General features: G+C 41.2%; 2 protein-coding genes across 3 annotated transcripts in view; one reads left to right on the top strand and one right to left on the bottom strand.

The window, feature by feature from the left end:
- bmp2k (BMP2 inducible kinase) overlaps nucleotides 1-24,660 on the top strand; it is a 136,273-nt gene extending 111,613 nt beyond the window's left edge. For both annotated transcript variants that reach the window (XM_041193141.1, XM_041193150.1), the window contains exons 14-16: nucleotides 5,149-5,315; nucleotides 14,107-14,220; nucleotides 22,236-24,660. In XM_041193141.1, the coding sequence (XP_041049075.1) occupies nucleotides 5,149-5,315; nucleotides 14,107-14,220; nucleotides 22,236-23,671 (1,717 nt within the window). In that variant the 3' untranslated portion in view covers nucleotides 23,672-24,660. The remainder of the gene's footprint in view (nucleotides 1-5,148; nucleotides 5,316-14,106; nucleotides 14,221-22,235) is intronic.
- The window catches only part of paqr3a (progestin and adipoQ receptor family member IIIa), a 45,273-nt gene continuing 25,955 nt past the window's right edge, over nucleotides 6,876-26,193 (bottom strand). The window contains exon 7 of the mRNA XM_041193198.1: nucleotides 6,876-6,977. Coding sequence (XP_041049132.1) covers nucleotides 6,967-6,977 — 11 coding nt within the window. The 3' untranslated portion in view covers nucleotides 6,876-6,966. The remainder of the gene's footprint in view (nucleotides 6,978-26,193) is intronic.

The raw sequence follows: 26,193 nt of genomic DNA on the forward strand, positions 1-26,193 counted from the left end.
TCCAAGAAAGAGTTGAAATATAAGCTGGTTTAAGTTGTGTGTGTGGGGGGTGGAGAGAGAGAGAGAGAGGTGAAGTGGGGGTGTGGTTGTAGGGATAAACAAGCAGTGATAGAAGCAGATCATCAAAAGATGTCAACAACAATAATACAAAAGAACACATAGGTGTTAAAGTTAAAGTTGGTGATATTATCTAAACGAATGTGCTAATTAAGAATGGATGGTAGGGCACTCAAGATATAGCTCTAGTGGGGGTGGGGAGAGCATAAAAGATGTAAAAAAAAAAATAATAAAATAAATAAATATTTTTTTCTTTTTCTCTTTTTATAATGGAAATAGGTGGGAAAAGGAAAATCTATATAATTTATTGGAAAAAAAAGAAAAGGAAGGGGGAAACAGAAAGGGGGTGGGGATGGGGGAGGGAGCTCACGACCTAAAGTTGTTGAATTCAATATTCAGTCCAGATGGCTGTAAAGTGCCTAGTCGGAAGATGAGGTGTTGTTCCTCCAGTTTGCGTTGGGCTTCACTGGAACAATGCAGCAAGCCAAGGACAGACATGTGGGCAAGAGAGCAGGGTGGAGTGTTAAAATGGCAAGCGACAGGGAGGTTTGGGTCATTCTTGCAGACAGACCGCAGGTGTTCTGCAAAGCAGTCGCCCAGTTTACGTTTGGTCTCTCCAATGTAGAGGAGACCACATTGGGAGCAACGAATGCAGTAGACTAAGTTGGGGGAAATGCAAGTGAAATGCTGCTTCACTTGAAAGGAGTGTTTGGGTCCTTGGACGGTGAGGAGAGAGGAAGTGAAGGGGCAGGTATTGCATCTTTTGCGTGGGCATGGGGTGGTGCCATAGGAGGGGGTTGAGGAGTAGGGGGTGATGGAGGAGTGGACCAGGGTGTCCCGGAGGGAGCGATCCCTACGGAATGCCGATAGGGGGGGTGAAGGGAAGATGTGTTTGGTGGTGGCATCATGCTGGAGTTGGCCCGCATGTCTGTCCTTGGCTTGCTGCATTGTTCCAGTGAAGCCCAACGCAAACTGGAGGAACAACACCTCATCTTCCGACTAGGCACTTTACAGCCATCCGGACTGAATATTGAATTCAACAACTTTAGGCCGTGAGCTCCCTCCCCCATCCCCACCCCTTTTCTGTTTCCCCCTTCCTTTTTTTTTCCAATAAATTATATAGATTTTCCTTTTCCCACCTATTTCCATTATAAAAAGAGAAAAAGAAAAAAAAAAATTTATTTTATTTTTTTTTACATCTTTTATGCTCTCCCCACCCCCACTAGAGCTATACCTTGAGTGCCCTACCATCCATTCTTAATTAGCACATTCATTTAGATAATATCACCAACTTTAACTTTAACACCTATGTGTTCTTTTGTATTATTGTTGTTGACATCTTTTGATGATCTGCTTCTATCACTGCTTGTTTGTCCCTACAACCACACCCCCACTCCACTCTCTCTCTCTCTCTCTCTCTCTCTCTCCACCCCCCACACACACACCTTAAACCAGCTTATATTTCAACTCTTTCTTGGACTCGAACTCAAGTTCTGTCGAAGGGTCATGAGGACTCGAAACGTCGACTCTTTTCTTCTCCGCCGATGCTGCCGGACCTGCTGAGTTTTTCCAGGTAATTCTGTTTTTGTTTTTGTTTTGGATTTCCAGCATCCGCAGTTTTTTTGTTTTTGTTTCTATCTGTACCAGTTCTGTTGAAGGGTCATGAGGACTCGAAACGTCAACTCTTCTCCGTCGATGCTGCCAGACCTGCTGAGTTTTTCCAGGTATTTTTATTTTTGTTTTGGATTTCCAGCAGCCGCAGTTTTTTGCTTTTAACTGGGTTATGAGCCCTGCTTGACCTCCGAACAAAGGATTGAAACCACCTTCTCCATGATGGACTTTAGGCAACTCTTCCTTAGATTATAATTTCCTGAATATTATAAGGATTCAAGTGAATCTCCTCATTTGACAAAAGAACTGAAGTAGGGACTTGAGAGTCTTTGATACAGAAGTCTAAATGAAGCAATTAAAGTTTTAAGCACACAAATTTATTCTAATAAGAAAGCATACAATTGTGGTTATGCAAAAGGTATAAATTGCAAGATGCATAAATCCCAAAAAGAAAAAATAGCTAGTTTTTATTTCTATAAGAGGATCCTAGGATTAGATTTTACTTGTTACAGATAAAGCATTTCAAAACAAGTAAGGATATCCATCAAATATTAAGGTAACATTACCTTAATCCCCATGTGAGAGATTCGCTAGGTTCAGAACAGGTCTGACATCAACCTACGAGAATCTTGACAAATTTGAAAAATTTTAGTTTGGGTTAAGATATTTACATTGAATTTCTAATTAATGTTATGTAGAAGATTTAGACCACCCCTAATTAATATTCCATGTTGGTGAAAAGACCCCCTGTTATGAGGATGCCCGTTCAATTTCTAAAGAATGTTATTTTGAATTTATTCCTGAAAATTAGACTTCCCACAACTGTTGTGTTGGTCAATGTTGCTTAGTTAAGGTACAGTGTCCAGATATTAAGATTTGAGGCCTAGCATTCTTTTACCTGATTGCGGTATTAATTATCAGGGATGGCATTGTATGCGTACATGTTAGTGTAATGGCAAGAACCATAGAATTCTGTGTTTTAGGTGTTTGTATGTCCTATCGGTGAATTTGCGTTGTGAGAGGAGTTGACCTTGCTGTTTTTTTAAACTAGTTTTGTCTCCTGTTAAAATATGTTTTACTGTGAGTTTACCCAAAGTAATTTTTAATCTAATATTTCTGTTTTAATTCCACATTATTTGACCCTTATTTCTTCACACCGCAAAGTTGAACATTATGTGTTGCCTTCTTGCAACACTATGCTGTCCCACCCCATCTACAATTCAGAAAAAAATTGTAACTCCTATCACTGACTGGAAAGACGTCAGGAACAGTTACACATGCGCACTAGGCCCAGACTATGGCCGCCAGTGCATGCACAACTACTCCTGATGCCCTTCTGGTTGGCGGCAGGAGTTTGAATTTTTAAAAGGCTATGCAGCCTCGCACTACATTGGAACCTGCAATGTAAGCATTTCTCATGGAAATGGCAATGTTAAAATTCAATATTACATGCTGCCACTGATATCACCAACTGCCATTACAATGGGAATTCTACTGTAGCATTTCATTGTAGCACTATAGCACATAGAAAAACATAGTTTACCATTAATAATTCATCCAGATCTTAATCTATGATGGGATTGCAATCTCAATCAAATTTTAGGTGAGTGCTGCCTCTTTTCATTATCATATCTTTATCATTTACTGAATCCTCAGAAGTATGTTTTGCAGAGGGAACATTTGCTGAACAATAGGTGGACTAAATATAATAATCTGTAATTGGTTAAGGACTGCACAGACCTAAAAATGGATACCCGAACCTTAAAAATAAAAACAGAAAATGCTGAAAATACTCAGGTCTGGCATTATCTGTGTTGAGAGATATAGAGTTGACGTTTCAAGTGAATATGACTCTTCAGAACTGAAGAAGCGTCCTGTTTGACTTGAAACATTAACTCTGTTTCTCTCTCCAAAGATGCTGTCAGACCTGTTGAGTATTTCCAGACTTTCTGTTTTTATTCCAGATTTCCAGTATTCTGCTTTTATTGTTTGTTTTAGTGCTGCCAGCTGACACTAATACTAAGACTGCAGCTGAGTATGTGCAGGAAGTGCTCCCCCTAATGTTGCAACACAAATAAACACCATGGGCCTTGGTCCCTGCCTTTCTGGCTAAAATGTTTGTGGCGAGCCTGCCTACAATTTTGATGGCTGTTCTGCATCACTTTAACGCCAGGTGCAGCGTTAATTGCTTTAAGGTGAGACTTCTGCCTTTTTCTCAAAGTCCAATTGAATGGTCAGCAGCTCTGTACTCCCAGCAGTTCCAGGCGGGAGTGGTGGCCACTGCAGGGACTGCAAGTCCAAATGAAGAGGAGCCTGGTCTCAGAGGTAAGTCTAGAGTATTGCTGAAGCCAGGTTGGCAAGCCTCTGCATGGGGAGGTTGGGGGGCCTGGTTTGAGAGGCCAATGGGAAGGGTAAAGTGGGGAATTATGACCTTGGGGGAGAACTCCTACCATGGGCTCAGAGGACCTGCAAAGGAGGTCTCCTTCTCCTCCAACTTGCCCGACATCAGCCTGTGCAGCTAAAGCTGCTGCATAGTATGGACCTCCCCTTACTGTGGGTAAAGTACTGAAGGGTGGATGATACCCTCAAAGGACCAAGGGCAGGCAGGCCATCCAACACCTCCCTGGCTCTTTTTAAAATTTCAGACAGGTTGGGTGGTCTTCACACCCGATGATGGGGGTGTGTAAAATCCAGCCCCATATTTCTTTTGGATAAGGAAAGGGAAATTTGTCACAACTGCAAACAAAGTCCAGACTGATTTTATGATTAACAAATATAATTCTCAAGGAAAAAGAGAGATCATAAATACCATAAAATGCTTTTTATGTAGAATTATTTTAGGACAATATTTTAATTAGAATTTTTAAAGGATTTAAAAAAAAATTCCATCTGTTGAGAGGAATGTAGGTATTGTTAGATGGAAAAAAAGTCAAGGTCCACCCATTTTGCCTTCTGCCATTCTGGTAGTCCAATTATACAATCGTGGGGTTATTGTCTAATCATAGCTATCTCCAACAATTCGTCTACGCCAGACTATACATGAACTGAGAAAACCTCACTAGTAGGAAGCTTGATTCTAAAGTCCTTTTAAAAAATACGACACTTTTATTTCATGTCTCAAATTACTGAATACTGTATCCCAAAACATTATTTCCCTTATGAGACTTTCCATAGATTGAACACGTGCTCACTGAAGTAATGCTTCTGCAGATTAATTTTAAATTGTCATGATCTGTTATCTAGCCCCTTTCATAATCCTAAAGTCGGCATTCATTTTGAATAAAATGTAGACTTGCAAAAACTATTAAGATTTCAACAAGTTGATTAACAAGATATTATTACCTTTTATGATTGGTTATTAAATACCAAATTTTTAAAGTTTTCAGTATTTTGTTGCATCTTTGCCAGATATAGTATTTACATGAAATATCCAGTATTGTTTTACTTATGATGAAGAGTTAATTTTTTTTCACTTTACAGGCCAACTTCTTTAGAATTGGATGGTGTTCCCAACTATCCTCCACAGAATATCAGTAACCCTCCTGACATGTCTGGATGGAATCCGTTTGGAGAGGACAACTTCTCAAAATTAACTGAGGAAGAACTTCTTGATAGAGAATTTGACCAGCTCAGATCCTGTGCAAGTGGTAATGATCCATGCATGTTTTCTTTTTTTCCACCTTCCTTCCACCTGTCCCCACATCTAAAATTGCTGTTCTAAAGTTAAAGTTGATTTAAGTTGCAAAGTAATTAACTAACAATAATTATCCAGTGGGTGTACAAAATCACAGATTACAGATTTTAACAGATGGTTTGAATTTCCATTTGAAGTATTGCAAGGAGTAGCTTTAGTGTACAAAGAAAAATGACTCAAGTAATCCATAAATAAATCCCGCTTTGCAGTCTTGAGACAAAGCGCCCTGCCTTTATACACTAGTACACTTAAAAACAAAAACATTGTCTATGACTCTTAGGAAACTTACAGAATACTGAAAGGCCTGGATAGAGTGGACGTGGGGAAGGTGTTCCATTAGTAGGAGAAACTAGGACCCGAGGGCACAGCCTCAGAGTAAAGGGAAGACCTTTTAGAACAGAGATGAGGAGAAACTTCTTTAGCCAGAGAGTGGTGAATCTATGGAATTCATTGCCACAGAAGGCTGTGGAGGCCAGGCCATTGAGTGTATTTAAGACCAAGATGATTGGTATGGTGATCAAAGGTTACGGGGAGAAGGCGGGAGAATGGGGTTGAGAAACTTATCAGCCATGGTTGAATGGTGGAGCAGACTCGATGGGCCGAATGGCCTAATTTCTGCTCCTATGTCTTATGGACTCTTAAGGGGATGCATTCTGTTTATTGAATACTTAATAATTCTCTGTCCACCTTTTTATCCAGATGGATCAGATTACTAATCCCGAAAAAATTACTTTTTTTTTCCCCTGGGCCTTCCTTTCAGCTCAGTACTGTACTGGAGTATTGGTATTTCCTGTGATACATCATGGGCTGAATTTTTCTGTCAGGAGGAGGGGGTGGGGCCTGCTTGCTGATGTGGGATGATGTCAGGGGGAATCCCCGATGTCATCCCGCCCAATTTAAATTTTCAGGAAGGCGGGGGCACAGCACAATCAGCTGTCCGCCCGTCGACCTGTCAATGGCCAATTGAGGCCATTGACAGGATAATTAAAACAATTAAAGGACCTGCCCGTCCAATCTGAAGGTTGGTGGGCAGGCCAGGAGTCTCAGCGGGCTTCTGAAAAAACATGAAATCTCATCCGGCGGGATGAGGTTTAATGTCGGTTTAAAAAAAAGTTTATTAGAGTTTTTGTGCAATTTATTAACATGTCCCATCTCATATGACATTGTCACATGAAGGGGGACATGTTAATGATTTTTTTATTTTTCTATTTTTAAAGTTTGAAAACCTTTCAGCGATCTCCCTGAGGCAGCACTTTGCTGCTTGTTTGTCCCTACAACCCCACCCCCCCCCCCACCCCCACAACCTCTCTCTCTCTCTATCTCTGCGCCCCCCACACACACACCTTAAACCAGCTTATATTTCAACTCTTTCTTGGACTCGAACTCAAGTTCTGTCGAAGGGTCATGAGGACTCGAAACGTCAACTCTTTTCTTCTCCACCGATGCTGCCGGACCTGCTGAGTTTTTCCAGGTAATTCTGTTTTTGTTTTCAATCAAATCTCTCCTCAGTCTTCTCTCTTCCAAGGAGAACAGCCCCAGCCTATCCAATCTTTCTTCATAGCTGCAATTTTCCAGCCCAGGCAACATCCTTGTAAATCCCATCTTTACCCTCTTTCTGTAATGAACCATAGAAAGGTTACAGTGTAGAAAGAGGCCATTCAGTCCATCATATCTGTGCTGGCCAAAAAGAAAAAAGAAACTAGTAGCTCATTTTAATCCCATTTCCCAGCACCTGGTCCATAGCCTTGCAGGTGACAGCACTTCAGATGCAGATCCAGGTACCTTTTAAATGAGTTGAACATTTCAGCCTCAACCACCAACTTAGGCCGTGAATTTCAGACACCCACCACCCTCTGGGTGAAAAGGTTTTTCCTCATGTCTCCTCCAATCCCTCTGCCAATCACCTTAAATCACTGCCCCATTGACTCCTTAGCTAGGGGAAACAAGTTTTTCCTGTCTGCACTATCTAGGCCTCTCATAATTTTGTACACCTCAATTAGGTCACCTTTTAGCCTCCTCTGTTCTAAGGAAAACAGCCCTAGCCTATCTGATCTCTCCTCATAGCTGCAATTTTCAAGCCCTGGCAACATTATGTGGCATCATATTGAATTCCTTCTGGAAATTCAAATACACTGCATATATTGGTTCCCCTTTATCTACCCTGTTTGTTACATTCTCAAAGAACTCTAATAAGTTTGTCAAACACAATTTCCATTTCCCTCAAGGTGGAGATGGTGGTGAAGTGGTAATGTCTCTGGACTAGTATTGCTGAGGCCCAGGCTAATGCTTGTGGAATTTAAATTCAATCAGTAAATCTGGAATATAAAGCTAGTCTCAGTAATGGTGAAGATGACAACTATCATCAGTTGTTGTAAAAAACCTTTCAGGTTCAGTAATGTAGCTTCGGGAAGGAAATCTGCCATTCTTCCCCTTTCTGGCCTACATGTGACTCCAAGCTCACAGCAATGTGGCTGATGTTTAATTGCCATCTGAAATGGCCTAGCAAGACACACAGTTCAAGGGCAATTAGGGATGGCAACAACTACTGGCCCTGCCAGCGACACCCATATCCCATGATAGTATTATGATTTGCTAAATGTCTTACTACTGCCTTCTTAATAATGGATTCTAGCATTTTCCCAATGAAAGACTTTAGCCTAACTGGCTTTCTGTCTCTCTCCTATCTTGGACAGAGGTGTTACATTTATGAAATCCTCTGTCTTAATACTTCTTACCCACTGGATTCAATAATTCATGGTGTTATTCTTCAAATCCAAATACTACTTTGTCATCAGGGTGTTGACCTTTTAATGCAGTCTTTGATCCCCCCCCGTTCAAATTTTAACACTTGCTCGCCATTCTTTTTTATATATGCAGGTTTTTAAAGTACAAGTCTGTAAAGTCTATCAGCCATGCATCCAGACTGTTTTCACCCTGTTTCAGTGTTGGATTCCTGATATCTTTGAGAATTTAAATCATGAAAATAATCTTAGGAAATGCAGCTTCAATGTTGTCACCTTCTGAGCAAGTAGTTTGTTCTTTTGTCGAATAAAATGCTCCTGAGCTGCTAAAGTTACATTGATGATCAGATCAAAATGTCTTGATGGTCTTTTTTAGTCAGTTCATTAATCTTTTCAATTCGTTTTTTGTTTTCTGACTCAGCACAAACTTTGTTCAATTCTTCTCTTGCAAAAGCAAAATTTAATTGTTTTGAAGTTTTGATTTACATCCATGAACATGAATTCTTCCTCATAACGCTATGGTATCAGGAATTGATAACAGCAGAGTCATACAGTTTTAAAGCACTGCATTCCTTTGTTCCACCATCAGCTTTGAATGCTGCTGGTATATGTTTCAACACTTCTGCTTTGAGTCTGCTTGCAGGTTAAATTCAGACAACTTTAATTTGTCTCCATCTGCTATTAACTCTTCTTAGTCAGTCTGAAGTTGCAATGTACCTTTAAACTCAGTAGGCTGAGCTGTTGATAGTTTGAACACATCTCTGGTTGAAACCTTAATTTCCATAACAGGATTATAGATCATCATGGATTTTTACCTGTTACTTGATTTCCCCTGTACATTTTCAATTTTGACAGCTTCACTGGAGTTCTCTGACATCACTGGAGATGACAACGCCTTACCTCCAGCAATAACCTAGTTTCCTAGTATAAAACCCACACCTTTAACTTTGATAATTCCCACAACTAAAAAACTTGAAATTAAACCATATTTTAAGTTAACTTTATGCAATGGAGTGGTTAAACAACCTCCATTAATAGCCTTAATCAATACATTCTTTTATAGTGAAACTTCTGGAGAGAATTTCCCATCACCTACCACCATCAGCAACTGAGCTGACCCTGTATTTCTAAGAATATTAATTTGTTTGCCTGCTTTACTGGCCAAAAAAGAGAGACTTCACTCTTGAAGATGTTATTTTTATAATCTTTTACACTCTAAATCTTTTCCAATAATATATACATTTGAAGCTCTTGGTTTGTCACAAGCTCCCCCCTACTCATACAGTATTCCCTAAAAAGACCCTGTGCATTCCACGAATGCCACAGTTTTACATTTTAATTTCCAACAATCTGCCTTGACGTGTCCTCTTATGACAAATAAAAACTAGGTCCCTCGAATCACATTTATCTTCCATACTGTCTTTTTCACTATTCGGAAGAGTATCTGTCTTTTAATTTCTGCTATCTTCCTCACTGTAACCAAAATTCTGTTCATTATCAGACCTCTTACCTCATCAGTTTCTCTGTGAGTTTATAACAAAGGCTTGTTGCTAACATGCTTGTGAGATAACCCTTAGTTGTCTGCCATTACTATAATGTCCCTTATCTTAGAAATTTTATGGTCTTCTAGGTGGGACCTTATTCCTGAATGGACGTTATCTTAAAATTCTTTAATTGGCATTACTTCTCTAAGGTTTCCAAATCTTGATCAATCTTCATACCCTTTAGCACCTATGGATACGATTTCCTTTTCTCTAGCAAATTGTGCAAAAGTCTGATTCTGTTTCTTCCTTAAACTTCTAAACTGTTGCCTGCAAGCTTCTGGCACTAACTCATTGACATTGAGAACAGCAGTCTTCACTATTGTATTTATTAGATTGTATATCTGAAAGAAACACTTGCCTCAGGGACATGCTATGCAATAAAACCGTCCAACTTCCCTGAGACCATTGCAACTTGGTAGCAATTTTCTCAAATACGTTTTACCTCCTTCCTCACAATTTAGGCATTTGGTGATTATTCCTTGTCAAATCAAAATCAGGACCTAAATCTGAGTCACTGTCAAATTTTCCTGCCATTCCCTCTGCATAATCTGACTTTTCTTTGCCGATATCAAATTTCCTCATTTCCTTTTCTCTCTTGAATTCAAGTTTTCCATTTTTAACATTTACTTTTTCTCTTTGAAGCTCAAGGTTCTCCTGTTTTCTTGCTCTTTTCTAATTAAAGTTTTCACATTTCCCTTTCTTTATTTTTCCTTTCTTTCCCTTTGGAATTCAAGTTTATTCATTTCTCTCTCTCAAGTTGTTTCATTTGTATTTAAAGTTTAACTAACTCAACCTGTGTGCTATTGGGATTACTCTTTTCTTGCTCAAGGTTCAGATGTTGAGCCAATGCTTAAAGAATCTCTGCCTTTTGAACTACTACTACTTTTAAATCTATTTCCAATTTCTCAGCCACTGCCTTCAAATTAACCTTTGTTAACTGTTGCAAGGCATTCACAGGTCCTCCCTTTCTAAAAGTCCCTGAGCAATGGACGTAGCCATGCCAACTGTTCAATGAATACAACAAAGGTAACTGCAAAAATCTTGTTTGTTCAAACTCTGGCAAATTCTAGTGTGCTCATCCCAGCTTCTGGATTCAGACACTTCAAGACCCCCCAATTCATTCCGATCCCTGTAGAGATCGATAACTTTTAGGGGAAATAAAATTTGAATGACCAGTGACCAACTTGAATGTGTTGCAGGACAATATTTCAAGTTTTAAGCTATTTACAGTAACAAACTAAGTTGAACAACAAATAAACATTATTTTGTAGGCAACAAAGACTCTAAACTAATGAAAAGATAACCCAAATTAGTGTCTAAACATGACCGACAACCCTACACTGCACATGTATATTACAGTTCCCCCTCTGCAGAATTGCAGTCTTTACAGGAAACAGTCCCAGATCCCTCCCAACTTTCAATGGGTTCATTACTCCCTGTTTCGCCGAGTGATCACTGAAGGTCCTTTCCCTCATGTTTGCAGAAATCTCAAACCAACTTCCAGCAGCATGGCTCACCCAATGATTCCTTCCCCCACTCACGCCAGGATGCATCTACCAGACTCTGTAAAGTTCCATGGGTTTCATCACTTTGAGCAAAAAATATCATCACCTGCATTCTGTCGGCTAGCCAACAATGAAAACAGCTCTTTCCCTCGCTCTCCTCTCCTCTGCTCGCTGGCTGCACTCCTCTCCTCTCCTCTGCTCGCTGGCTGCACTCCTCTCCTCTCCTCTGCTCGCTGGCTGCACTCCTCTCCTCTCCTCTGCTCGCTGGCTCCACTCCTCTCCTCTCCTCTGCTCGCTGGCTCCACTCCTCTCCTCTCCTCTGCTCGCTGGCTCCTCTCCTCTGCTCGCTGGCTCCACTCCATTCCTCTCCTCTCCTCTGCTTGCTGGCTCCTCTCCTCTGCTCGCTGGCTCTTCTCCTCTGCTTGCTGGCTCCTCTCCTCTGCTCGCTGGCTCCACTCCTCTCCTCTCCTCTGCTCGCTGGCTCCTCTCCTCTGCTCGCTGGCTCCTCTCCTCTGCTCGCTGGCTCCTCTCCTCTGCTCGCTGGCTCCTCTCCTCTGCTCGCTGGCTCCTCTCCTCTGCTCGCTGGCTCCTCTCCTCTGCTCGCTGGCTCCTCTCCTCTGCTCGCTGGCTCCTCTCCTCTGCTCGCTGGCTCCTCTCCTCTGCTCGCTGGCTCCTCTCCTCTGCTCGCTGGCTCCTCTCCTCTGCTCGCTGGCTCCTCTCCTCTGCTCGCTGGCTCCTCTCCTCTGCTCGCTGGCTCCTCTCCTCTGCTCGCTGGCTCCTCTCCTCTGCTCGCTGGCTCCTCTCCTCTGCTCGCTGGCTCCTCTCCTCTGCTCGCTGGCTCCTCTCCTCTGCTCGCTGGCTCCTCTCCTCTGCTCGCTGGCTCCTCTCCTCTGCTCGCTGGCTCCTCTCCTCTGCTCGCTGGCTCCTCTCCTCTGCTCGCTGGCTCCTCTCCTCTGCTCGCTGGCTCCTCTCCTCTGCTCGCTGGCTCCTCTCCTCTGCTCGCTGGCTCCTCTCCTCTGCTCGCTGGCTCCTCTCCTCTGCTCGCTGGCTCCTCTCCTCTGCTCGCTGGCTCCTCTCCTCTGCTCGCTGGCTCCTCTCCTCTGCTCGCTGGCTCCTCTCCTCTGCTCGCTGGCTCCTCTCCTCTGCTCGCTGGCTCCTCTCCTCTGCTCGCTGGCTCCTCTCCTCTGCTCGCTGGCTCCTCTCCTCTGCGCGCTGGCTCCTCTCCTCTGCGCGCTGGCTCCTCTCCTCTGCGCGCTGGCTCCTCTCCTCTGCGCGCTGGCTCCTCTCCTCTGCGCGCTGGCTCCTCTCCTCTGCGCGCTGGCTCCTCTCCTCTGCGCGCTGGCTCCTCTCCTCTGCGCGCTGGCGCCTCTCCTCTGCGCGCTGGCGCCTCTCCTCTGCGCGCTGGCGCCTCTCCTCTGCGCGCTGGCTCCTCTCCTCTGCGCGCTGGCTCCTCTCCTCTGCGCGCTGGCTCCTCTCCTCTGCGCGCTGGCTCCTCTCCTCTGCGCGCTGGCTCCTCTCCTCTGCGCGCTGGCTCCTCTCCTCTGCGCGCTGGCTTCTCTCCTCTGCGCGCTGGCTCCTCTCCTCTCCTCTCCTCTGCTCGCTGGCTCCACTCCAGCGGAGAGGAGTGTAGATGTAAATTTTTGGATACTCTGATCACTGCACCCTCAAAGTTTTCTTATTGTCGCTTGGATCCACCTCATTCCTGAGACCCAGATCCAGCAATGCCTCCTTTCTCATTGGACTGGAAGCATACTAATGTAGAAAATTCTCCCGACACACTTCTAAAACTTTTTGCCCCTACCCCACCTACCCTTTACAGTATTAGTATCTCAGTCTATCTTAGGATAATTGAAGTTCCCCATTATCACTACTCTATATTGCTTGCAGCTCTCTAATATTTTTCCTTCACATCTTTGCAACTAATTGGTGAATACACCCAGTCGTATAATGACACCTATTGTTTTTTTCACTACTACCAAATAGATTCTGGTATTGACCCGTCCACAACATCCTTTCTGTCCAACACTGTAATATTTTTACTTAATACTGTTATCCTGGCTCCTTTCTTTCCTTCTCTGACTTTCCTAAAAGCCTTGTATCCAGGAATATTTAGAATCCAGTCCTACCCTTTTTTGAGCCAGGTCTCTCAACACAATCATTTAAAACTTATATCTACCCCTGGGACTGCAGCTGGCTATCTGGGCTGACTTCATTGGATGTCTCTCTATTGAGATGCTCAACCAGCAATGTCCCAAGATATTGAGGTAGCCAGCCAGGAATGCTCCCTCCTGTCTCAGTTCAGTTGCAGCAGTTATTGGCACAGGGAAGCTTGGGGCAAGGTAAAGGGGCAGAGGTGCAGTAAAATGGGTCTCTGCCACATTTACTTAAACCCTGCGCAAAGGGAAAAGGGAGTTACTCAGGGGAAAAGATCATGGAAAGCAGCCCTGTAATATTCCGGTATACTGAGTTGCTTTGATTAAAGTGGAATATTGTTGTAACTTATAAATATTTTGAATGTAAATTGCACTGTATATTGCCGTCCTTCCAATTTGAGAATGGTGAAGAAAGATGCAATATAATTTGAGTTGGCGACACCTTTACTTTTCTTCTTTTCTGACAGTCTATTGAAGATCTGTTATTTCTGGTCCTAAAGCTGGAAAATTTTCAGCTGACCCAAGCATCAAATCCACCAGCAAGCAGCTCTCACTGTGAACGTACAAATCTACATCTTAGTTTTTAAATAATGCTGATTCAGATGACTAGTTCAGTATAGCTAATTAGTGCTACACCACAATGATACGGAATTTTTAAATTAATAATGCCTTTGGTTCAACCTCATGTAGTATTAGGATTATGTACTGATTTTTCTACCACTGTGTGTTGCTTACAACTCTCTGTATGAATTCAGCTGTAGCCTTCAGATAGGAAATGCCATTTACTTTTCTTTCACCAAGGTAAACCAGAACAGAGGAGAACACCCACAGAGACAGAGATTGAGCCACGTTCTATTCCACAGACCCCAGCTAAGGAAGACTTATTTGGCTGTATCCCATTTGTTTCTGAAACAGGTAAGTTAGAAATTTCTAAAGACTGTATATAATGTTAATGATTGTGGACTGTTTTGAACTGGGGTACAATATCTCAGCAAAACCACATGGTTGTTAACCATGTGGAAAATTAGAGAATTTCTCTTTCACCCCTGAAGGTTTTGGAATGAAAATTCTACTAAATCAATCCAAGATTGCAATCTTTATATTCCCTAATTTATTCAGTCTCTGCATACATGGTTAGGATTTGGTTTATCCATTGGGCTGCAGAACATTATTTCGGACATTGCCTCAGAAGTTTGTACCTTTTGAACCACTGTTTTCTTTGGATACCCTCTAGTGTACATAAGGGGGCATTCAGAACTAAACACATTTTCTGCTCTGTTTATTGGCATCCGACTGCCTGTTTTCAATACACAGTGGAAAAATGCAGCGCTTCAGAATAGTGCAGGTTTTAAAAAGTACAAGTCTCAATACTTTAGAAGACCTTCTGTTCAACCTGAACTGAGTATCCCTAAAATTTTGGGTACAAAAATTATTGTTGACATGTTCTTGGCTGATGTGTGTTATTTTTACATCCCAGTATTAGCCCATCAAACCCTCTTCTGGACAGATTAACTATGATACTTATTTCTTATTACTTATTCTTCCCTTTCATTGTCAATCTCTCTGCAGTATTTGATAGTTAAACATGCATTGCATCTTCACAAATTTCCTATCTCTATACAATTGCATTTGAATGGGTGTATGGCACTCGTACAAATGGAACTTCCTGTCTGAGGACTCAGGCATGAGCAATTCTCTTATTTTGGAGAAGAACTTAAGCTAAGTCTTTCTTGAGGTTCCAGTTCAATCCTCCTATGTGACCCCACGTCACTATTGGTATGGAACAACATGGCAATTTACCAGTGTTGCTTCAGGTCCAGATGATTTTAAAGTTTTCATTGCCTTGGAGGGAAAAACCTTTAATTGAATATCATAGCGAATTTTGGACAAGTCTTTCATGTATGTACAGGGAAGTACAGAATATAGTGAGTGTAGGTTGAAGTGTTTCTTCCTTAGGTGATCAAATTGACGAAGGATTGCATTCTTGCATTACCTTGTAAATTATGCAAATAAATCACCAATATTAGTAAACAGATCTCTGCAGCAGTTGGGAACTGTGCCCATGCCACCTGCGCAGTTGATAGGACAAAAATGGAGTAGATTTTGCTTTGTAGGGAAGCACATTTAAGAATTTTAGGTTGATTTCCGACAACTGCTGTATGAGGAAATGGCCATTTGGAAGTTGAAGTCACTCTGGAGAGTTTCCAATAACAACAACAAATGCTTGGAAGCGTTCTGATATGGTTCTTAAAACTGCAGCTTACTTCTGGGACACTACATTTTACTGATTTTGTTAGAAAAAAGATCTTTTAATGGCTAGTCGACGTTTTACTCTTGATTTCAAGATGCCTAAATAAGGTGGATGGGGTTGGGGGAATAAACCTCTAGCCTAACCACCCCCCGCTCCATTCCCTCCACAGCCAATCCTGACTAGAGCTTATTGGTGCTGGTGAAAATTCAAGCAGGGATCCAAACTCTATGTTCAAAGGAAGTGGGATAATATCAATCTTGGGTAAAGGAAAACATTGTGCTTGTTTTCTTTGCCTTAAACATATTGTTTCTACTTTTCACATTAATAAGAATGGAGATAGAATGGAAACTTGGCTTAAGGAGGGGCAAAAGTGGCAGCTTAACACCCCTTGATATAGAGTTTTCAGGCAGGGGTGTAGCATTATTGGCTAAAGAATCGATTACAACTGTGAGGAGGGATGATGTACTAAATGAAGCATCAGATGAGGCTATATGGGTTGAGCTCAGAAATAAAAAAGGGGCAGCCACAATGCTAGGAGTGTACGATAGACCCCCCCAAATAGTGGAAGGGAGTTAGAAGAGCAAATATGTAGACAAATTTGAGAAGTGCAAAAACAATAGGGCAGTAATCATTGGGGACTTCAACTACCCTAATATCAATTGGAATACGAACAGTGTGAAGGGCACAGAGGACGCAAACTTCTTGAACTGCGTTCAAGAGAACTCTTTTAGCCAGCACGTAACAAGCCCAACAAGAGGGGGTGCAATTCTAGGTTTAGTCTTAGGAAATGAAGCTGGGCAAGTGGATGAAGTAGCAGTGGGGGACTATTTTGGAGATGGTGACCATAATATAGTTAGATTTAGCATCATTATGGAAAAGAACAAAGATAGAACAGGAGTAAAAGTTCTAAATTGGGGGAAGACTAATTTTACTAAGCTGAGAGGTGAACTGATGAGAGTGGTTTGGATACAGCTGTTAGAAGGAAAAACTGTCAAATCAATGGGAGGTATTCAAAGGCAAGATTCTATGGGCACAGTGTAAACATGTCCCCAAAAAGAAAAAGGGTGGTGCAGCCAAACCTAGAGGCCCCTGGTTATACAGAAGCATACAGGCCAAGATAAAGCAGAAAAAGAAAGCTTATGACAGTCACAAAAGACTTAATACTGTCGAAAGTTTAGAGGAGTGTAGAAATTACAGGGGTGAAGTAAAAATGGAAATTAGGAAAGCAAAGAGAGGATATGAAAAAATATTGGCAGGTAGAATCAAAGAAAATCCTAAGATGTTTTACCAGTACATTAAGAGCAAGACAATAACTAAGGAAAAGATAGGGCCCATCAGAGATGTACATAGTAACTTCTGGGTTGATGTAGAAGGTGTGGGCAGGGTTCTCAATGAGTACGTTGTTTCTGTCTTCATAGATGTAGATGCCCTACTTAAAGAGGAGAAGTGTGAAACATTAGGTACAATAAGCAGAGTGAGAGAGGAAGTACTGGAGAGACTGGCATCCTTTAAGTTGGATAAATCACCAGGGCCAGATGCATTCTATCCCAGGCTGTTGAAGGAAGCCAGGGAGGGAATAATGGATGCTCTGAGGATCATTTTCCAATCCTTACTAGATAAAGCGATGTCCCAAAGGATTGGAGGTCTGCAAACGTTTATTAATATTTAAAAAGGGTGCGAGGGATAGGCCAGAAAATTATAGGCCGGTCAATCTAACTTCGTTGATGGGTAGATTATTGGAAACAATTCTGAGAGGCAGAATAAACTGTCATTTAGAAAGGAGCGGATTGATCAGGGATAGTCAGCATGGATTTACTAGGGGAAGATTGTGTCTTACGAACTTAATTGAATTTTTTGTGGAAGTAACAAGGACATTGATGAGGGTAGTGCAGTGAATGTTGCCTACAAGGATTTCAATAAGGTATTTGACAAGGTCTCACATGGCAGACTGGTCAGGAAAGTAAGATCTCATAGGATAGAGGGGAAGGTGGCAGGTTGGGTCCAAAATTGGCACAGAGACAAGAAACACAAGTTAATAATGGTCAATGGATGTTTTTGTGAATGGAAAGTGGTTTCCAGTGGTGACCCACAGGGCTCTGTGCTGGGGCCCTTGCTGTGTTTGTTGTATATGTTAATGATTTAGACTTAAATGTGGGAGGCATGATTGGGAAATTTTCAGGTGACACAAAAATTGGCCATGTAATTGATAGTGAAGAGGATTAGCTGTCGACTGCAGAATGATATCAATGGTTTGGTTGAGTGAGCGAAGTGGCAAATGGAATTCAATCCGTGAAAGTGTGTGGTAATGCATATGGGGAAGGCAAACACAGCAAGGGAATACTTAATAAATGGGAAGTTATTGAAAGGGGTTGAGGAAGTAAGAGACCTTGGAGCTCACGTCCACAAGTCCTTGAAGGTGGCAGGACAGGTGGTCAAGAAAACATATGGAATGCTTTCCTTTATTGGGCGAGGTATTGAATACAATAGCAGGGATGTAATGATGGAACTGTATAAAATGCTGGTTAGGCCACAGTTGGAATTTTGTGTGCTGTTCTGGTCACCCCATTACAGGAAGGACATAATTGCTCTAGAGAGAGTACAGAGGAGATTTACAAGAATGCTGCCAGGGCTTGAAAATTGCAGCTATGAGGAGAGATTGATTAGCTTAGGGTTGTTTTCTTTAGAACAGAGGCAGCTAAGGGGTGACCGACTTGAGGTGAACAAAATTGAGAGGCCTAGATAGGGTAGATGGGAAAAACTTGTTTCCCCACCTGAGGGGTCAATTACCAGGGGGCATAGACTTAAGGTGATTGTTAGAAAGATTAGGGGGGACAGAAGGTAAACCTTTTTCACCCAGAGGGTGGTTGATGTCTGGAATTCACCACGTAAGTTGGTGGTTGAGGCTGAAACGCTCAACTCATTTAAAAGGTACCTGGATCTGCATCCGAAGTGCTGTAACCTGCATGGCTATGGACCAGTTGCTGGAAAGTGGGATTAAAATGAGCAGCTAGTTTCTTTTTTCTTTTTTTGGCCACTCAGACATGATGGGTTGAATGACCTCTTTCTGCACTGTAACTTTCCTGTGGTTCTGTCAGATGTGAGATCTTATTTCATCTTTTGAACAGTCTATTTCAATACACTATTTTGCTTTGATTCAACATTTTGTTGAATATTGACATGATTTTTGGATGAAATAAGCTTCATGATATATTATAATGCATTTTTGAACTAGTGTTAATTGCTTCTTAATTTTGTTCTCACACGAAATGAGCATAAGAAAAGGCTTTCATTTCCTTTTATTGTCTTTTGAAATTGCACTGTGAAGTGGTTGCTGCCTCTCCATCTCCAAAGTAGAATAGTAGAACACTAGAACAGACTGAGGGGAACCCACCCAGTGTGGTAATCCTCATAAGAAACATGTGGCAAATAGCTTGGGATTGACAGCGGCAGTATGTTTCCAATTCAAATGTAGCTCCAAGTTACTCGCCCAAATATTCCTGCTGATAAGTCAGCAGAAGGCTTGTAATTACAAGTTACAAGACATTCATCAGTTTTAATCCGCTGTCTAGGAAAAGAACATCAAAGAAGAATATTTTTTTAAAGATTTGGATCACCATTCATGATTAAAGATGTTCTCATGTCCCACTATTGGAGATGAACAATTGTTTTTAAAAATTTGTACATGATTGAAATTTGTAATCCTGCTTTGTACATTTTCAAAAAAATATTAACATACATATTTCTTTTATAATGATTTATACAGATTTACATTTGCAAAATGTTATCAAATGGATTAATAGTTTGTCGGGCCATATTTAGTTCAAGATTATAATTTGCTGCATGTTTGAAAAGTAATGCTTTAGGATATGTACTCTTTAAAATCATTTTATGACAGCCTGCTGGACATGGATTGTTGCCAAAAAGTCACACTCTGCATGTGTGTGTAGCAGACCGGGAGGGTATACTTAACTATAATTGTTTCTGGTGATGTTATTGGAAATGGATTGTAACAATTAGTATGTATGCATTTTGGAATGTAATATTGTAGTAGGCCTCAAATTGTTTGCTCTATACTAATCGTGTGGACCAATTCGACTACTGAGAAAATAAACTTCCAACCATTTTCCAAAGATTTACAACCCTTTGAAGAATTTGTCCTCATCTCAGTCCTAAGAACACTTTATACTCAGTGGATGCCTTTTTAAGTGCAGTCACTGTTTTTATGGAGGAAACTCGGAAGCAAGGAGCTTCCACAAATAACAAATGAGATGAATAACCACTTTTTGTTTTTGGTGGTCTTTGCTACTTCTCAAAGGCAAGGGCAGTGGGGTGACATCCCTGACCGCCCGCCCGCACCTCCCCCCGCCCCAATTATTCTCCATTGAATAGTCATTTCACCCTGTGAAAGTATATTTGCCTCTGCAATTCAAATGTATAAGGCACCAAACTCTGTAAACAAGAGCCTGCTCACATACCTTGCCCTTTCCAGCCGTATCGGAGTTTCCCATGACTGACATTATCAAGCACTCAGTGGGAAGCATTCTTGCATCATGATTTAGAAAGTTGTGGGTTCAAGTTTCATTTCAGAGACTTGGACACAATCTAGGCTGACACTCCATTGAAGTGCTGAGGGGGTGCTGCATCGTTGGAGGAGTTGTCTTTCATCTGAGATGTTAAATCAAGGCTCTATCTACTCCCTTAGGAAGGTGTAAAATATTCCATGGCACTATTAAAAGATGATTGCGGGATCCTTGGTATGCTGGCCAATATTTACCCCTCAATCAACATCACTTTTGAAAAAGAAATTACCTGATATCTCATTGCTATTTGTGGAACATTTCTGTGTACAAATTGGCTGCCATGTTTCCTATATTACAACAGTGACTACACTTCAGAGTATTTTAATTGGCTGCAAAGGTCATGAAAGACCCTATATAATGGCAGGCTCTTTCTTTTTGTTCATTGTTTGACAGTCACTACATATTTCAAAATTGCTGTCATCGACCTACCCTCCAAACAGGTTTTGCTGATTTGTCATAAAGATCTAGATGAGCCAAAGCCTCTTCGTCTTTTATTGTCAGCAAAACCAAAGGCATTCTCTGTTCCTGCAGACAGAGTGCTTCTGGCTTCAAGTGCCTATTTCTTCACAGCTATGGTTTTTAGTTTAACCCAGAGATGTATAACCATGGCATATTGCTTTTGAGCACCTCACCAATCTCTATCATTAGGACCACTTTCTCTCAGCATCACCTCCTGCTGTCTGTACCTCTTCCCCTTTTTCTGTGGAAACTCCAATCCACACTTTTACTGTTACAAGTTGGATCTCTTTAGTGTTTCTCCCCATTGGCTTCCTACCATTCATAAGTCATCCAGTCTACTGAGACCGCTGTCCACATTTGCACTGAGGGTCACATCCCCATCATTTCTGTTCCCGTCAAGCTCCAATGGCGTTCATTGTCCCAGGGAAGCCATTTTAAGAATTTTGTTCCTGTTTTCAAACCTCTTAACTACCTTGCCCATTTCCTATCTTCGTGATGATCTCCAGCCTAGAATAAAAGGTAAAACTATGTGATGGGAAGAACTGGAGATAGCTTAGCTTGAATATGGAAATTGAAATGAGCTTGGAAGCTAGCAAGACTGGAGGGAGCTAACTGCTAATTTGAAGCAGGCTTGGAGCATGGGGATTGTCCCCTGGAACAAGTGATTAGCAAGAACCAATTTGATACTTGATAAGTGCAGTTACATTGGTGATTTAAGGCTTGGCTTAAATAGCCAAGTGGTTATGGTACTGGGTTTGTAACCCCAAGAGCAAGAGTTCAGATCTCACAATGGCAAACTATGAAACAATATAACTTTGGGCTTGGCCTAAATAGCCAAGTGGTTATGGTACTGGGCTTGTAATCCCAAGCTTGGCCTAAATAGCCAAGTGGTTATGGTACTGGGTTTGTAACCCCAAGATCAAGAGTTCAAATCTCACAATGGCAAACTATGAAACAATGTAACTTCATCTGAAACAGATGGAAACAGGTTTACTCAAAAGAGTATCAAGAGTTCAAATCTCACAATGGCAAACTATGAAACAATGTAACTTCATCTGAAACAGATGGAAACAGGTTTACTCAAAAGAGTATCAAGAGTTCAAATCTCATAATGGCAAACTATGAAACAATGTAACTTCATCTGAATAGGAACAGATGGAAACGTGTCTGTACTCGAAAGAGTTACATTGGTGATTTAATGGTCACATGGTTCAAATGAACCAATCAAAAATATAGGTTCTGCCAAATAACAGACATGTCCTAATATGTGTAACTTGTGAGAGGGTTTAAATTGCTCAAGTTATTGGGTATTTATGATTATATAACAAAATGGCAAATGAGAACACGTGGCAGCTCATTTCTAAATTAAGTGCCTTGGTCAATGTTAGTAAATGTTAAGATTGTTTATTGTGATGTGTTTTTGTTTTTATAAATGAGTCTGTTAGTCTCTCTGGGTTCCTTGCAGCTTTTAGTCAGAAGAGAATGTATTCATTTCGTCTGAGCTGGATTTGAATTTTGGTCCCAGAGGTGGAAATACTTTTTTTAAAACTAGTGATCTTGATGTTTTCAATCCATTTTTCCTAAATTTTCATGTTTTTATTTTCTTTTGTAATAGTCTAAATGTTTTTATTTTTCTTTAGGATCAAATGGAAAAAGTGAAGAAAATGCAACAATTTCAAATACTGCTTCGGAGAGTGGATTTAAAACAGATGAACAGGGAAGTACTGTCCTTCAATTCAGTGGCCAGAGCAAAGGAGGAAGAAGGAATGACCCAAATTTAATTATGCAGCAGCACCATAAGAAAAATGGAGAAGAGTCGGACAGTGATTTTGAGTCTGACCCACCTACCCCTCAGAGCAGTGAAGAAGAGGAACAAGAGGAGGAAGAGTTCCACAGTGAACAAGGTGAATTCATTGATGTAGAAGCAGAAAATTTTGGGCAGAGACCTCTGTTAATGGACTCTGATGAAGAAGCAGAAGTAGATGAGGAAAAGCACAGCTCTGATTCAGACTATGAACAGAATAAGGAGATTTATACTATAACAGAACCAGGTTTAGAGTACAATGCTGATGCTGAAAGTATTGCAAGTGCAGAATCAGCAACAGCACTCATCACCCCTCCGGATTCGCCTCGAGTCAAAGGGAGTAAAACATTACAGGATGAAGTAGATATATTTGGTGCTGTGCCATTTGTTGGGTTGCATCAGCATGCACAACTCAGCAAAGGAGTGGAAAATAAAGAGAGTTTTCAAAAGGCATCCTTCAAACCAGTCATCCTTAAGGAGCCTGAAGAGTTTGATGTATTCAGTAATGCACCTTTTACTAAGAAATTACCTCAGACAGCTCAGTATGGTGAGGGTACTCTCACACAAACACCACCTATTTCACCTAATGATGTGGACATGTTTGGTTCCACTCCATTCCAGCCACTTCAGACTGTACAGCACAGAAAGGAAAGCAAAGAGGATGTGTTTGGACATGTTCCTTTTGAAGAGATCACAGCCAGTCAACAGCACAAGATGAAGCAGCGCAGTTTACAGAAACTTTCATCTCGACAACGGCGCACCAAACAGGAGTCTTCTGGTGGAAATGGCAAGCGCCATCATGGCACACCGACAACCACAAGAAAATCTTCCAAACCTATCTATAGAACTCCAGAGCGGGTACGCAGGCACAAAAAAGTGGGGAGGCGTGATTCGCAAAGTAGCAATGAACTCCTTAACATATCTGACTCTAAGGAGAATATTGGTGTGGCGCTTCCTGATGGAAAGGAGAAATGTCAGTCATTACCTGTAGATGAAAGCCTGCTTGATCCATTTGGTGCCAAGCCATTCCATCCACAAGAGCTTCTAAGGAACACTCAGTATCAAGGTCTAAGTGACTATCGAGGAGACCACAATCCAGTTGCCAACAGATCCAGACCAGCTTCTGTACATGGGGCATTTCACACTGGAGATGGGCTAAAAACCGATGATTTTGGTGCTGTGCCCTTTACTGAACTAGTATTACATAGTGTTACACAGCAACATGGTGACTTTGATCCATTTGGTGCAGCACCATTTCCTTCCAAACAGTAAAATAAGTAGTCTTCCAGTAGAACGGAGTCCATATCTACTTCATTCAAAGCTCATTTTCCACCACAAGGCCTTATGACTGGGCTTCTTCCCCATGCTACGCAATACCTCTGAGCCATCGTAGAGGGGAAAATCCCAGCTGACACTCTCTCTCCTTAAAAATAATTTTTCTCAATATCTGGAAATAGACTGTGTATGATTCATTTTGCTCTTAATTTGCCATTTTACAGAATTTATAATTTTCTGCAACAATTCCTGATTTTATTAACTTGGAATATTTTAGTTAAAGTGAAAATGATTCATTTGTAAAACAATGTGAGCTTGCAGAACTACAAATACCCATTAATATTTGAAATCGGCATTAGAAAGGGATTTGATGTCTTTAAACTGTGGAACTAGACTTGATTTGTGTAAATTATGTATTTTACTTTTTCTGAGGTGAAGGTTTCAGAATGAATTCCTTTGTAGAATGTGCCCATAATCCTCTGACTAGCATAGTGTCAGACCATGTGTTTTGCTGTTGCTCAAGTGATCATAATATGCAGCCACAGTTGAAAAGCCAACACTTAGATGCTTAAAGCTGGAGTTGAAATGCCCCTGTATTATTTGTGAAATAATTGTGTTTTAATGCTTGTGTTCAGCCAGGCTGCTTTTGTGTGAATGGAAATCAAATATCCAGCACATAGTCTATTTTTATTGCTGCGATACAGTTAAAGTGCACTTTTCAGACTTGGACTTGAAAGTGAGCAAGTCTCCTTTTTGTATTAATAGTTTAATTATAATTTGTTAAACCTGTCATTTTATATTGATCACAATCTGCTTAGTGGTTTTCTTTCCACTGTTTAACACATAGGGAGCTCTGATATTTACTATTTGCAAACTTCAGTTTTCACTTTAACGATACAATTAGAGGGATTGGTTTCCCACACTCCCTTTGTTTATATTCATTGATACGTGCTTTCCAATGAAGCAATAAATTCCACTTGAAGTTATGATTATAATGGATTGAATAATTCACTTGTATTAAGGAAAGCAAGGAAGCTTTATTTAGTTCAAGACATCTCTACATCCAGTTAATTTCATTTTCAGTTTCTGTTGTGAAAATCAAGTAATTGGATAGTAAAAATATGCATGAAATTCAACTTCTAGTCTGCAGAATAGGCAGTAGCATATTGGCCACTAGTTAGACACTCTGCCTACTTTTCCTATTGTGTAAAACGTCTCGATCAACTGCCTTTTTTCTTGCACCCCCATGAAGTTGAATTTCACTCCTTGTCGTCTTTAGGAATAAAGTAAAAGCATTGATGTGTCTTCTAGCAGGGGAGAATACTCAGTGTTCATCTAGAAAAGCCAACTGACATATCTACATGTAGAAGCCCACAATAATTTGCCAAAAAACATAGAAGATAAAAGATAATGGTCACATTTCTACTATGTAACAATGTCTTAGTGCTTAGTGAAGAATAACCATGTTGAAAAATTAGAATTGCTTTTTAAACTGATGCACTTGCTGATGCTCCTCCTTCAGATAACATATCTTAAGAGGGCCTTGGTGACCATGGACTTCCAATGGATTGGTCCATTATTATGCTTGGCAAAGTACTACAGTGGTTTTCCATTGCTTTCTGCAGTATGGCTGACTAGGAAACTCACCTGCCCCTGCCGCCTGCTAGCAGGCATATTGGAAGGATTTACAGGCTGACAATCAGCCTGTTTGGTCATGTTATGAACGCACCTTCCATAGCCATCAAGCCCTGAAATGGGACTTGAACCTGCAGCTTCAGTCCCAGAGGTAGGGACAATACCACTGTGCCACAAAACCTCCATATGTGCTGCTAGCTTCTGGAAGTACAACCAATTGGCTATATAAATGGTGTCTTCAACATTAGCAATGGAGATGTGCAGAGTATTCATTCTACACAAGTTGCTGGAAAAGAATTCTCATTTATTGTATAGTATAAGTTGTCATTCAAAAAGTGTATCACTGAAATAACTATCTCTTAAGTTTGGCATCCCACAGCAGTCATAAAACCCCCACGTTGAGCCTTGCAAACCTTGCTGATGCCACAGCTCAGATGCTCATGGCTATTTTATTACCTGTCAAATTGCTATTCTGAGGATAATAGTTGATCAGCATCTTCTTCTGTCAACTGATGGGTTACCCAGGACTCTCTCTTGCCACAGTTTTCCATGTCACGGACCACCTCGACTCATTTAACTTCATCTATAATTGCAGATTATTCCATTGTAGTCATCAACTGCTTTCAGAGTGTACACCCTTGCATTCCCTCTCGTCTCCCCCTCATCCCCCATATGCAATAACTGTATTGGTACGGCTTGATCTCTCTCAAAGTTCTTGCAGCATAACTGAAATCTTTAATTTCTTCAAATGCCATTTATTTTTGTCTTGCAAGTCCAGCCAACAGTTAACAGGAGTGAAATTTAACTGAGGGCACAAAATGGATAGTAGTGGATCAACTATCTAGCATAAATAAAGGATTACATACTAGGATCTATAGCACTGA

Source organism: Carcharodon carcharias, chromosome 1 (assembly GCF_017639515.1).
Source record: "Carcharodon carcharias isolate sCarCar2 chromosome 1, sCarCar2.pri, whole genome shotgun sequence".
Taxonomy (NCBI): domain Eukaryota; kingdom Metazoa; phylum Chordata; class Chondrichthyes; order Lamniformes; family Lamnidae; genus Carcharodon; species Carcharodon carcharias.